The 14,981-nt window shown below is 37.5% G+C and overlaps 1 protein-coding gene across 2 annotated transcripts in view; it reads right to left on the bottom strand.

Moving 5' to 3' along the window:
• Positions 1 to 14,981, bottom strand: part of Ghr (growth hormone receptor) — a gene marked incomplete in the record, with an annotated part of 320,111 nt that overhangs the window by 30,495 nt on the left and 274,635 nt on the right. For both annotated transcript variants that reach the window (XM_013514982.1, XM_013514983.1), the window contains 2 exon segments: positions 5,312 to 5,490; positions 9,747 to 9,916. In XM_013514982.1, the coding sequence (XP_013370436.1) occupies positions 5,312 to 5,490; positions 9,747 to 9,916 (349 nt within the window).

The following is a 14,981-nucleotide window of genomic DNA, read 5'->3' as shown; positions in this document are numbered from 1 at the left end:
AAAATAAAATGAAAGAAGACACATTACAGTTGGTGCCATAGGAAAAAATAGCTTAAGAAACTGCTTTTTGAAATTTAAATATACTTTTTAATTGATACATAAAATAGAAAGAGTATATACCTTGGGTTACTATGTGCTATATATATCACATAAATTGGTCCCTTAGCATTCATTTATATATATATAAATATAAGCAGATTTACAGTGAGAATCAAGATAAAACCAGTTGTAAAGAGTTTGCAGTTTCACCATAAAGGAAGTGTGTACAAAGTTGAGGCTATAGAGAGTGAGTTGTGGAAAAGATTACCATTACAAAGAGGAAAAATACTTTACATTAGTACAATAGGAAAAGGCTTCACAGTCTCTCAGGTATAAACCACGCTCACCCATTACAAACTCAAAGGTGCAAATATGCAAACCTGAGGAGAGAGCCCCTGGACCCCCCTGCTTGAGATAGACCACCAAGGAAATTGGTTCCTTAGCACTCATTTCACCATGCTCAGTTATCTAGGCACTCAGAGGCTGCTGCAGCTATGTGCCCAAGGGGCCTGGTTACTGCCTGAAGTAACAGGAGACCTTGGTGTCATCCATGTGGTGCTGTTTTATCAGGCCTACAGAATGCAAGAGTTGTCAGATCATTGAGGCTTCCACCTAGATTTTAGAACAAGGCTGGGAGGCCAGGCAATATGACCATGACAGAGCAGTGTGTGAAGCTATGAGAGTGAAGCTAAAAGTGCAGTGGAGGTCCTAGGAAGTTGGAGATACAAGGAATTTGCAACATGTGTTGCAGAGGTCATGTGGACTACAGCCATCAGTGTAGTAGGGGCAGAGTTACCAGAGCCTATTGGAGTTCACATCTTGCTATAACCTTCCCTGAATATTGGAAAGAAGCTATACATTTTTGTTCCGCTAGGATTTGGTCCTATTTATTTCTATCCCCTATTTCTCTCTTTTGGAGTGGGAATATTTACACTTTGCCATTGTAATATTGGAAGTACTTAACCTTCTTTCTTACTTTTACACGTGTTCACAATTAAGAGTCTGCTCTGTGTCCCAGTGGAGACTTTTGACTCTTAAGAAATGCACTACATTCACTTTGCTTAATGAAATGGACATGAGCCTTTTGGAGGCCAGGAATGAAATGATGTGGTATAGATCTAAAATGTGCTCCCAACGTCTCTTGTATTTGAAAGGTAATTGGATCATGGGGTGCTATAATCATTATTGGACTTATCCATTGATGAGTTCAGAGGCTAAAAGTCCACTAGGAGATGGGGCTTGGTCAGAGGTGGGTCACTGTGGGGTGATTTCAAGGGTGATAATAATACTGCCTCAAATTCTTCTCTCTCTGCTTTCTGCATACCCACCATAGTGCAATTTGTGTCTTGGAGCTAATTAACCATGGACTGAATCCTCTAAAAACTATGAACCAAAATAAATGTTTCCTTCTTTAAATTGTGGCTATTGGGAATTTCTTCTCAGCAATGGGAAAGTGATTAATACAGTAAATCTGCAAGATATATAATGAACATACAAAAATCAGTAGGATTTATATATGTCAATAATGAACTATTCAAAAAAGAAATCAGGAAAACAATCCCATTTACAAATGCTATAATGAAAAGTACTTAGGAGTAGATATAACTAAGGAGGTGAAAGATTTTATACTAAAAAATCTAAAGCACTAAAGAATAAAAATAAATAGGCCTCAAATGAATGAAAGTTATCCTGTGTTTACATATGTGAAGAATAAATATTGTTAAAATGTCCACACTATTCAAAGTGATCTATAGATTCAGTATACCCCTATCAAATCCCAGAAACATTTTTCACATAAATAAAAAAGGTAATAAAATTCACACAGAATCATAAAATACCCAAAGTATTTAAAGCCATTGGGCAATAGGAATAAAACTGGAAGCCTCATTCTATCAGACTTCAACATGTACTATAAAGCTGTTATAATGAAAACAGTATGGTATTTCTATAAGAACAGACATATAAACCAGCATAACAAAGTAGGAAGCCCCAAAATAAATTCAAGCATTTACAATCAATTGATTTTTAATAGATGTGTTATGAATATAAAATGGGGATGATAATCTTTCAGTAAATGGTGTTGCAAAATCTGTATATCCACATGCAGAATGATATTAGAGGCTTATTTCACTTTGTATACAAAAATAAATTTAAACTGTATTAAGGACTTAATTATAAGATTTGAACTTCTGGAAGAAGTCATAGGAAAATTTGTGGATGTTAGTGTCGGGAATGATTTTTTTGGATATGACTATAGAAACAATATATAATAGAATTTCACACTAAAAATGTTCTGCACAGCAAAATAAAGCAAAATGAATACACATCCTGTCGAATGGAAGAAAATATGTATAAGCCAATTATATGATAAGGAGTTAACATTAAAAATACATGCATGGTGGTGCACGCCTGTAATCCCAGCACTTGGGTGGCTGAGGCAGGAGGACCGTTGTAGGTTTGAGACCAGCCTGGGTTACAAAGTGAGTTCAGGGCCAGCCTGAACTGTATAGGGAGACTCTGGCTCAAAAGGACAAAAAAAAAAAAAAAAAAAAAAACAAAAACATAAAGAACTTAAACAACCCAATTGCAAGAAAACAAACCATTTTAAAATGGGGAAAGCACCCAAATTTCTCACAAGACAATACTGAAATGGCCAACAGGAATATGAATAAATACTCCACCTCAACAATCAGTAAGAAAATGGAAATTAAAGCTGCAGTAAGTTAGTACCTCACTTCAGTAAAAATGGCCATTATTAAAAAGACAAGATATAAACATTGGCAAGGAAGTGGAAAAAGTAGAAGGCCTTTTCATTTTTGGGCATGAAAGTTAATGCAGTCATTATGGGAAATACAGGGTTCTCAAAACATTAAAACTAAAAGTGTGATCTAGCAATTCTGTTAATGAGTTTACATCCAAAGGAAATGCAATCAGTAATTTGAAAAGGTATTCATATTTTCATATTAATTGTACTATTATTTACAAAAGCCAAGATATAGATTAATCTAAATATTATTCCATTGATGAATAGGCAAAGAAAATATACACAAAATGGAATATTATCAGCCTTAAAAAGAAGGGATACTATCACTTGTGACAATATGGATGAATATGGAAGATATTAAGTGAAATAATCTAGGCACAGAACGACAAAAACTACATGAGATCACTGATATGTAGAATCAAAAAAAAGTGAACTCAGATGTACAGAGAAAAAATGGTTACCAGGGGCTAGTGGAATGGAGCTTGAATTCTTGGGGAGATACTGTTGACAGAATACAAAATTTCAGTTATATATATTAAGTTCAAAAAATGATATGTGAGGTAATGCATGTATCAATTAGCTCAACTGAGATATTCTACAATGTTTGTTTATTTCAAAACCTTGCATGCAAAATAATATTTACAATTTATTGGCCAATTAAACAATTCCCTATTCCACCTAATATTAGCAATTTAATATACTGGATCACTGAATTGTGCAGATTTTTTAAATTTTCATATTTTTATTACACAATATAAAGTATTACTTTTGCTAATATCACTGTTTTAAGAAAATCTTCATCCACTGGAACATTATCAAGGTCATGGCTGCACTATATGTTTTTCAAAATTCTAATTTTGCCTTGAAAATTCAAATTTTATCATTGGTACAAATGCTATCAGTTGATTTTCTTGAAGTGACAAGCTTATTCCTTTTTTTGAGAAATATTTGACATCCCAAATACAAGTAACCATCTGATAGTTTATCAGTTGTTATTCAAACAAAATACTGGTGATTCCACGCAAGACAGCAGCTAATTCAGCTGACAACTCAGTTGTTTAAATGCTTTTGCTCTATTTCGACCTCCAAATGCAGCAGAAGTACATGATATATACTGCCAATGTACCACAAGAGTATTAAAAAGCTACGTGCTCAATGGTTGAGATTTAACTAAATGACTTTTACAGCTTACGAAGCTTATCCTAATGTGGGACTGCCCATCCCATTCTGTAGTGAGAGAGTATGGTGATGTTGAATACAGTGACTACTAGTAAAATTTGGCACTACTGTCTTGATTCAGGCTAAGGTGCCAACATCTTTTCCACCGTTGCTTTTGTGCCATCAGTGTAAATGATCACACAATGAACAAAAAGGAAGTAACATTTTAATATATTAGGAAAACAGTACTGAGTTTGTAGGGTTCCTAAAATGGTCTCAGGAACTCTTAGAGGTCCATGGTTCATATTTTGAGAACTGCTGCCCTAAATGCTTCGTACAATGCCTTGTATAAAGTACTTATTTCTATACCTGGTTCCTGAATAAATGTTTGATTATAATTTGGACTTAGAAAGTCCTGTTTGACTTGGCATCCAACCAGACTTTTGTTGCACCAAGTTACAGACCAGATATCTAAATTAAAAAGATTTAGAAAACATAATCTCAAATCCCAGCTTTGTAACTATTCAAACCTGCTCAAATTTAACTTTCCTCTAATGACATAATCGGCTTCTTTTCCATTAGTTTACTGAATGAAAAGGGCCTGGTGTCTCCGAATTGTGGGAGTAAGCTGTGCCGTGCTGGTGGGTACAACCGGATGCCTGGCCAGAAACTGGTTGGCTTGGCCAGGGCTATGACTGTGATTAGATTTACTTAGAATTTGTTATATTGGGAGCAGCATGACTATCCTGTTTCCCTTCTTGTGTGCCATGTGGAATTTATCTAAGTGCTGAGTTCCTATATACTTGGCAAGAAAGTGAGGGTTTCAGAGGCCAATTTGCTCTCTACGTGCCTATGTAGGACCCTTTTATTTTTATTTTCCTCTGAGGTATGTAACAAAATATCTTTCTGAAATCTCTAAGAGACAAATTCCCTCCCTCCCTCTCTCTTCTAGAGACACTTAAGATTTGATTTTAATAGTCTTGTGTGAAGCAGCAATTAACAGCATGGGAGAATATTTGGCCATGGCCCACTGTGACCTTGATCATAATCCTTCTCATGTCTTCTCCAAAATGTGCTAAGTGGTTTGAGTCCACAATTTTGCTCTCTAGTTAAACTGAATACCAAGGATGACTAGGGAAATTGCTTTCATTCCCTCTCATAGGCTCATCATATTTAGCGTGATATTAGGATGTTATTTCCTGACAAGAACAGCCTTCCTCCATTAAGAAATTACACAGCATATAAAATGGGACATATGGTACTAGGTCAAAAGGAAGTCAAACTACAAATAAAATATGGATTGTTGAAATAGAAAGAAAAGTCAGAGTGTAAAATGTAGTGACATCTTACCATTTTCCACTGGGTTTCATTTATTTGTTTGAATTGAAGTTCATATTCCAGCACTATCCATCCCTTTTTAACATCTGCATTGGTTGGTGGCTGCCATCTCACTTGAACATCCCCATAAATTGCTGTTGCACTAATGTTTATTACAGTCCAGTTGAGGCCAGTGGGTGGATCAGGTTGCGCTGTGCGAGTCAGCAGATTAATTAGCATCCAGAGACACAACTTAATATCAATGCAGTACTTTCCTCTGAAGACATCAAACTAATTTATACATTTTGATCATTTACACTTAATTCTTCTAATATTTCTATTATTATAACTATCATCTTATAAAATAACTTCTGAAATTAAGGATAATATATTTTTAGCTTTTAAAAAAGCCCCTCCCGCCTGGCAAGTGCAAGGTCGTGAGTTCGGTCCCCGGGAACGGAGAAAAACCAAAATAAATAAATAAATAAAATAAAAAAGCCCCTCCCAAAACTCTTTTTTGAGCCTAAAACCTCATTTTTAACTTCTTTTTGAAGCTTTGTCATGTTTTATATTTATTTTAGTTCTCTTAGCATTAATGCTTTGGGGTTTTAGCAGAGAAATTTAAACTCAAAATGGAAGGAATGGAAAATCCGATATACCTCAGAATTTAAACATGGGCTGTTCTGGGACTAGATGCAGAGGAATCTTTTCTTTTCCAAACAGTGTATGACCTGGGACAAGGACCTTTTCTTACGTCTTTTTATACTATCACCACTATAATCTTTTTAAACATCCTGCAAATAATCCTTAGCTTTGTCATCTAGTCATGTGATTATTTCCTCAGACAAAAGAAGGATGGTATTACTGTGTTCTCTTGAAATAGTGGTGATTTAATGTTTTCTGTCTTCTGCTCACCTATCATGTAAACAATATGAAGTACTGTTTTCCTCAGTTTCTATTCATATAGTCTACATTTTTTTTTTTTTTTTCTGGTACCGGGAATCAAACTCACGACCTTGCGCTTGCCAGGCAGGTGTTGTGCCGCTGAGCTAAATCCCCAGCCCCTACATTTTTAGATAGATCAGCAATGTTATTATTTGGGCCATAATACCAGTTTCCCAAAGGTTTCTGCAGAGAAATGTGGATTCCAAAGCTGGGAATTATATGTAGACTTATATTTTCAGTGGCCTTGAGTAAATTTCTGTTAGGCAGCTCTTATTACTGAGGCTTTTGCAAATCACTTGAAGCTACAGGGCAACAGTTACTTTCTTTTCTGCAATATATAGATGGTGGTTTACAGTGCTGCAAAGTCTGGGTCCCCAGTTTTGATCAGAGACAAACCTATAGATTTGTGCTGCAAATACCCAGTATTGACTAGTAAATCTGGAGGTCATGGGAGAAAGCTCTTGCTTTGATCAGAATGGAAACAGACCTATGATGGAAAAGCATGCTGCTGACCACAGTGAAGAAAAATGACTTTCAATATTTTTAAATGATAGATACACACATGACTATATTTTATGAATTAAATTGAAGGATGTTCAAATTACATATACCCACATCATGGCAGTAATACTTTGCCCTTTTATACTCTTTAGGGATTGAGGAATGTTGATAACTAAAGCCTCAAGATACCGATCTATAAAAATGTTTTTGATGGAAAATTTCTCAAATGTATTATTTATGTTGTGTCTTAAAATTTCCCCTTACTGTCTAACACTTACCTGCCCCTTTTTCATCTTCCCCGTTTCTGTTAATGGTGACTCTATCCCTCCAGTTGCTCAGCATCAAAACAATGTTCTCCTCCTCGACTCATCTTTTTCTCAGGGCTGCATATTCTGTAGCTGTAGTTTCGAGATGCATACAGACTCCAACCACTTCTCTCTGCTGCATGACTATAACTTGGTTCTAGTCACTATCATTTTCCCCCCTCCTGCAGCACTAGCGTCCTCACTATTCTCCTCCTCATGTCTCCCTTCCATCTGTTTTTCACACGGTCTTCAATATAGGAGACACAGTGATTGATTCTCTCAACTCTTAAATTAGAGCCCATCAGTCATCATTTAAAATTCTCCAAATGGGGCAAGGAGTGTTGCTCAGCAGTAGAGTGCTTGCAGAGCACCTGTGAGGCCCTGGATTCAATTCCCAGCAGAGGGTGGAGGGTGGGGCTCCAAGGCTACCTATCTCAGTCCATGTACAACCAAAGTCATTTCAAACGCTTGAAAAGTTCCGTGATCTCTCCATCTGGTCTTTTCCTGGCCCTTCCCTCAGAAATACAATTATTATCTTATTTCCTTCTTTACTCCAATGTCACTGTCTCATTGATAACCCTACCTAAAACTGCAACATCTCTAACACCTGATTCTCCTTCCCTACTAGTCCTCCCCACCATTGTCTTTTTCCAGCCTCACTGGGATTAAATCCTACTGGGACAGACTTTTTTTTAGCACACAGAACACTGCCTGGCCGCAGGAAGAAACATGACAAATACTTGCTGAATGGACTAAATGAGTGACTAATATATTACTCAAATCCATGAAACAGCTTGTGACATAGTAGAATATTTACATAATATAGGAAGAAACTGTGGCTTATGGTGATTGACATCTTTCTCAAGACATATCAGTTCTTTGCACTCACTTTCTGCTCCTCTCTTCTGCTTCTGTGCTATTGCTGTAACTCATCTTCTAATCTCTCCATCTCTGGTCTGTCCTATTCTAATTTTCCATCTGCATATAGCAAAATTAATGTCTCTGAGTAGCTAATAACATTACAGTTGGTACTGGATAGGCTTGAGATTAAGAGCATGGAATCTGTAGGCTTAAATCCTAGCTCATTCATCCTGAGTAACTCATTTAACTGCTCTGAGCCTCAGTTGCATCATCCATAATATGAGGATTAAATAGAACCTATCTCACATGGTTATTATACGCAGTGAGTTCCTTGCGAGTGTTATTAATAGCCTCTGCTTATTTCTCTGCTTAAGCACCTGCAAATGCATGTTTTGGCAGTAAGGTAAAGCCCAGATTCCTTTGTGAAGAATGTAAGAAAACTGACTGTTTCTTTAGTTACCAGTAGGCCTGTCCAACTCTTCCTGAGTCCCTGAAATTTTTGTGTGGTTTGCCACTTTTAGAACTTGGTAGTTGCTAGAAGGCCCAATCCACTACGAGAACTGGCAGTTCTCACTCACATTTTAAGGGGAAAATGAACTGCCACCATCTTTGTGCAGCCCTTCCTTACCCCTCAGGCCTATTTAACCATTCATGTCTTTGGGTACCACCTTGGTCAGTATGTATTCCACTTACCTGAAGTCCAATATTCCTCAAAATGCATTGTAGCACACTGTACTATGATGGTTTGTGAATATGCCTGGATCCCTTACTTGACATAGCTTACTCACTGTACACCTGCAGGCACTCAGTGAAAGTCAGCCAGGTAAATGAGGAAAGCTGGTTACTGGCAGGGTCAGGGTTAGAATACAGGTCTTAACTCTATATTATTACAACTACCCTATCCTATTATCCCATTTAGCATCACCACTGATGGAACATATACTAAATAGTTTCTGTAAACTAGGCCCTTAAGTTATCTTTTCTGCTTATTACAGTTTTCTCATCTTGTCTGTCAAAGTCAGGTTATCAGATTTTACTTGTTTCTGTCTGCAGCATCAAGCCAGATTCTCCCAGTGTCTCTATCTGCTGATTATTGGGAAATCACACATAACAGCAACATATCTGGGAGGAGGGACATGGAATTCCTAAAAGCAACAAATGAGCTCTTGTCAGTGGATTTTCAGGCACCAAGTTCAGCTACTGAAAGTCCTTCTTTGATCCTTTTCATTTTTCTATTTATACTATTAGAGTATAAACACAGATATTCCAATTTTAGTTGTTTGTTTTATTTTTCTCTTGTGTCCACATGATGGTAAAAGGGACATCTGTGTGGATCTTTGACTTAGTTCACTGAACTGCCAGTGTTTGTTTTGAGATCTTATAAACATGTCTTTTGACTATGACTGTTTGATAAATGTAAAATTTGAGAATCATTATGCTTTGTGATAAAGAAAACCTAGGCTTTGATTATACCAATGAATATATTTCAGTAGAGCTAAAATACAATTGTGTAAATAATTGGGAGAAAAAGAATCTTAAAGAGTACACTGAATTTGCCCCTTGCAATGGCACACAAGAATGCAATCCAGCTTTGAAGACTTCCTAAAGAAAAAGACTTCCACTCTTTTCACAACACTTTTCTTCATGACATCTATTACCAGATTTTTTAATGTTAGAGTCAATTTAACTTTTTTCTGCTCTTTCCTTTCATTCACCAGCTGACCCTATTTCCTGTAAAATAGACTCCATGTACCTAAAACTATTCCAAAATTTTTTTACTTGATTATACTTGGAAATTGAGGGCTTCCTCACTTATACTGTCTAAAACTATGTCAAATGAAACAAAGCTGATTTACCTATTTGATCAATAGAGAAACACTTTTGATCCATCATACCACCATTATTAGTTAGCTTTATGCAGTAGGGTGTCCAAACGGAGGTATACGATGAGTTAAAGTAACAGCTATTTTCTCCAGCAGAGACATAATCAGGGCATTCTTTCCATTCTTGGTTCTCTTTGTTAGTCCTGAAATGGAGAGTAAAAGAGGATTAATCATCCCCCAAAACATGTTATAATTTAAGTCAAAGTGAGTGCTTGACAGATTCAATGAATAACGACATAGTTATGTTATGACAAAATATTTTGCATTTTAGCAACACTGTCTCCAAGAAGTATCACATGTATGGACAATGTCATTACTGCCTGAAGACTGTTAGGAGGTGATTTGATACTTGTACCTATTGTGAAAGCATCCATTTATTGAGTGCCAATGTTGTGCCACCTGCTAAATAAGCAATTGCTATGGTAGGTACTTTATTATTTGCATTCTACAGATGAAAGTTCTGGGGCTTGAGGAGGCTTAAAAATGTTGCTTTATTAAAATAGTGCACAGAGCCAACTCCCAAATCATAGAGAGTCCCAAAGAACGTAAATCTTTGTACTTATGTTTTTTTCCAACTCGTGGTGAAAGAAACACAAGAGGCATGCTGATGGTGTGCTGCATGCTGGGTCATACATTATAGCCACCTCTAGTGCTGTACAGATTTAATGACAGATTAAGATTTGGTTTCTACCTGAAAGCCAGCAGAAGACTCAGACATAAACACCTGAGTACTTTTTTTGGTCTCTTATAGTCATTCTATTGATATTTAATGAGAACTAATTACATATGAAACACCCTGTTAGACACTATGGGAGACACATAAGTGCCTAAGGAGAAACTTCTGTCTCAAAAGAAAAGACAAAAACTGTATTTCAAAGCAGTGTGGGCAAGCATACAGAGGTAGTGCTCAGTGGGGTCTTCCAGAGTACAGAAATAGAAATAATTATTCTGTTCATGGAATTGTTTTTAGCAATGCTGAAAGATGGGTAAAAGTTTAACAGATGACAATAAGAAAAGAAAAGGAGAAAACAGAGCAGTCAAATGAGTTGAGGAAAGAAGTATGGGCATAAGTGAGATGAGTGGAGTAAGAGGAATGATAGAAAAGACTTGTAAAATTGGAATTGCTACTTAGGTGGGATAATACTTCACCCCTTTATTATTTACTGTTTTATATCTGTTGAGAAGAGAAGATATAAGTAAATGGGGCATAAAACAATGAAATCTTAGGAAAGAAGGAGACAGGAATGATACTAGTGCCTGTGGCAAGCAGATGCCTGTGGAGATTTGGGACCATTCCACTGTGGGAAGGTGCGGGGCAGCAGTGGGAAATGAGAACATTGCAGGCTATGAAGAAGGCCAAGCCTGAAAAGAAGGAATGAGAAGTAGTGTGAAGATACATGCTTCCCTCTCTACAGCTGTTTATCAAGCTGATCTCTTTGGCACTAGGAGGAAACTTGTGCAGGATTGGGTGGTCCTTTGGACAGCTGTTCATCAGCTGTTGGAATAAACTTTAAACAAAATGGAAGATACTCCAAGGTCTGAGACAGTGAACTGTTGCTTAAATTCTAGCTGAGATTCTTAAATATTACATGTCCTTGGATGAGAGGAAGAATCACCCCTTCTGGGAAAAATGAGTTAAAGGCAAAAGAAGGGATAATATGTTTGTGTGTGCATGTGAATGTATATTTAGAGTAATAGAAAAAAGATTAAAATATTAGGGAGTTAGGTGAGACACTGAATTGCAGTATTTTAAAATTTGATCTTGGGTTTCAAATTAAGAGTGCATAATGGTTAATAAAATCATCAATGACACAAGAGTTTCATATAATTGTAGGGAAGATATCCAAATTACTTGGAAAAATTTATAGTCTAAAAGTTAGAAAACTTAAAGTATCAAGATATTCCAAAGATGTACAGTAGTGCTTAGCAAGTCTGGATTTGTAATAGGGAGGCTAGTTCTGTAATGTTTAACAGTTTCTCAGTTTTGGCAATGTTACCATAAGGTTCCCATGAAGACTGGGGAACCCTGTCTAGGTTCACTTAAATCCATTAGCTCCACAGGACAAACTACTTAATTTAGCAAAGCTGAATAAATATTTAAAACTTATTCCTGAAACTAATAAATCTAGACCTCTGCAAATAAATGGACTCCAAAACAGGTACTTCATTACCAGCTTCACTGGATTATATTTCTCTACAGGAGAACAAAGCAAATTTATAGAAATTACTCTTTCCTCCCAAAAGATAAATGCTTTAGGTTTGCATCTAGACTATGTTACATAAAGAGTCATAACATAGGAGAACATCATCAAAAATCAGAGAAAAGACCAGAAGAAATATTTTACATCTAAAGGAAACCAATTGGAGAAGAAATCATAAAAATAAAACACATATTTTAAGGGCAACTGTTTTCATTACATATATCTCAATATAGCTCATACTTTTTTCTTTTTTTTTTTTTTGGCTTAACATGTAACCTTCTGGGGAAAAAATGTAACAATGCACCTGCCTCCATCTAATTTCCCTTACAACCTTGCATGAAAAACAAAAACTTCTTTTTAAAAAAAGACCAAAGTAATCTTTGCAGGAGGCTACTGTAGAAGATGGCAGAGGTGGGGGAGGCACTATTTAAAAAAAAATTTTTTAATCTTAAAAATTAAAAAAAACTGACAAAACAACAAAGGAGACAAAATCAAAACAACACAAAAATATCAAAAATGATACATGACCTCAAGACAAAATGATAGAAATTCACAATGGTTGCTCTATTACATGCTGTTATCTTCAGTGAAGGTGCTCAGTCCAGTAGACATAAAAAATGTAAGATTGATCAAACAATCAAAGACAGTATCAAGTAAAAATAAATAAATAAAACTAAAGTTAAAAAAAAAACCACTGGAAATGATGCAGAGTGGTGCACACCCTGTGCCGAGTGAGCATGTCTTCCAACAGCTCCTGGTCCCGTGGTTCGAGTCTGTGCTTTACTCACACCGACATGGTTCCCAGCTAAAATTCATGGAGAGAGCCAGGTATTTCCCATCTACGTCCTGGGGTCAGAGTGGGCGACCCAGGACCCCACCACCATTACAGACTGAGTCTCTGCCCTCTGGACACCCAAGGCAGACAGGAGGTCCTCACTCAGAAGCCCCAGGGACTTCTATGGCTTGGCGGGGGGATGTGTGTGGCCTCTCCCTGCACACACCATGCACTGAGTCAGCGAGTGCTCCAAGAGCTGCTGGTCCCGTGGTTCGAGTTCATGCTTTACACCCACCACAGGGTTCCCAGCTGAAACTCACAGAGAGAGCCAGGTATTTCCCATCTATATCCTGGGGGCAGATCAGGCGACCCAGGACTCCACCGCCATAATAGACTGAGTCTCTGCCCTCCAGGCACCCACGGCAGACAGGAGGTCCTTACTCAAAAGCCCCAGGGACTGCTCTAGCTGCGGGGAGGCGCATGTGGTCCCTCACTGCATGTGCCCTGCACTGACTGAGCAAGTGCTCCAAGAGCTGCTGGTCCAGAGGTTTGAGTGCACACTTTACTTTTGCCTGGGACACCCTAAGGGGTCCCAGGCACAGGTAGTCTGTGATTGCTGCCTGTCCGGCCTGCATCTGGCTCCTGTATGTTTCCTAAACAGACTGGAGACACAGAATTAGGAGGTTCACAGACTGTCGACTCTGCAGTTTGTGTCTGTGTTTTGCTTCTACCCTGAATTGCCTGGGGACATAAGTTCACTGCCCGGGATTGTCACACCAGTGCAACCCAAGTCTGGGCCGTGCAGGTGACTTAAACCGCAAGGGGACACTGGATCAGACGGTCTGTCATCAGCTGACACCAATGCCTGCATCTGAGACCTGGGATAACGAGATACAATTCAACAACTGCTGGAAAACCTGAGACAAAGTAGTGCTTCTCAGGGGTCACTGAAGGGCAAACCTGACCAACACAAAAACTAGGGACACTAGTGGCCTTTGCTATGCAGCTAATGAACACAGAAACTGAGCACTTTGCATCTGGTAGCAAACATGACAAAACAAAGGACTAAAATACAATCCCAGAAATCCACGCCACTCAGAACAAGTCCAGGAGACAACAACATAGGAGAACTTGGTAAAAAAAATGCCAGAAATAGCTGAAATGATTGCAACAGAAGTAAAAAAACAACTCCACAAGGCCATAGAAGAGATGAGATCAGAAATAATCTCTCAGGCAAAAAAAATGAAATGACAATAATAATAAAGGAACTGCTCAAAAAGTCTGAAGAGGAAACATATAAGAAAATAGAAGAACAAAGGCAATGGATGGAAGCATTAAAAGAAAAATATAGAAAGGACTTAGAACGCATGAACCAGATTCAAAGAGACTTCCAGGAAAACAAATCCTCCACTGAAAGCTGCCAAAACTGCTTGAATGAATCTGAAGATAGAATCTCAGACTTTGAAGACAGCATGGAGCTAGCGACAGTGAAAGAAAGGATCATGTAAAATCAACAAGAATCAAGGAAAAGTCAATTCAACAGCTGCAAGACGAGGTAAAGAGGAATAATTTATGACTTATAGGAGTCAATGAAACAGCAGGAGGCAACACAACTGACATGAAAAGAATATTTGCAGAAATGATACCAGAAAATTTCCCAAGCATGGAAACAGAAGGTGACACACAGTTAAATCAGGCACATAGAACTCCAACCAACCAAAACCAAAATAAAACTACACACAGATGTGTAATAGTTAAGTTCCCAGATCTCCAGCAAAAGAACAGAATATTAAAAGCTTCTAGAGAAAGGAAACAGATTACCTATAAAGGAAAGCTCATTAGAATCATGGCAGAATTCTCAGCACAAATCATCCAATCGAGAAGAGCTTGAGGCGAAGTACTGGAGGTCCTGAGACAAAACAGCTTCCAACCAAGCCTGATGTACCCTGCCAAACTATCCCTCAAATTAAACAGAAAAATTAAATATTTTCACGACAAAGAACAATTGAAGAACTTCTTGAGTGCCAAGCCAGCACTACAAAGAGTACTAAAAGATATTCTAGATGGAGAAAAATCTGACCAAAATTTCAAGAAGAAAAGTACAAATGAAACGTCAAGAAGAGCAAGCAAGTAAAAAGGTAGAAAAAGTGTGACAAGAATGCAAGTAAATAACATGACAATGATGAATCAATACAGATTGGTTATGACTATAAATGTAAATGGCCTCAATTC

The sequence above is a fragment of the Chinchilla lanigera genome, unplaced genomic scaffold (assembly GCF_000276665.1).
Source record: "Chinchilla lanigera isolate Chin_1 unplaced genomic scaffold, ChiLan1.0 scaffold00025, whole genome shotgun sequence".
NCBI classification, from domain to species: Eukaryota; Metazoa; Chordata; class Mammalia; order Rodentia; family Chinchillidae; genus Chinchilla; species Chinchilla lanigera.
The sequence above is the reverse complement of the archived record's forward strand: the minus strand, read 5'-3'. Positions and strand labels throughout refer to the sequence as shown.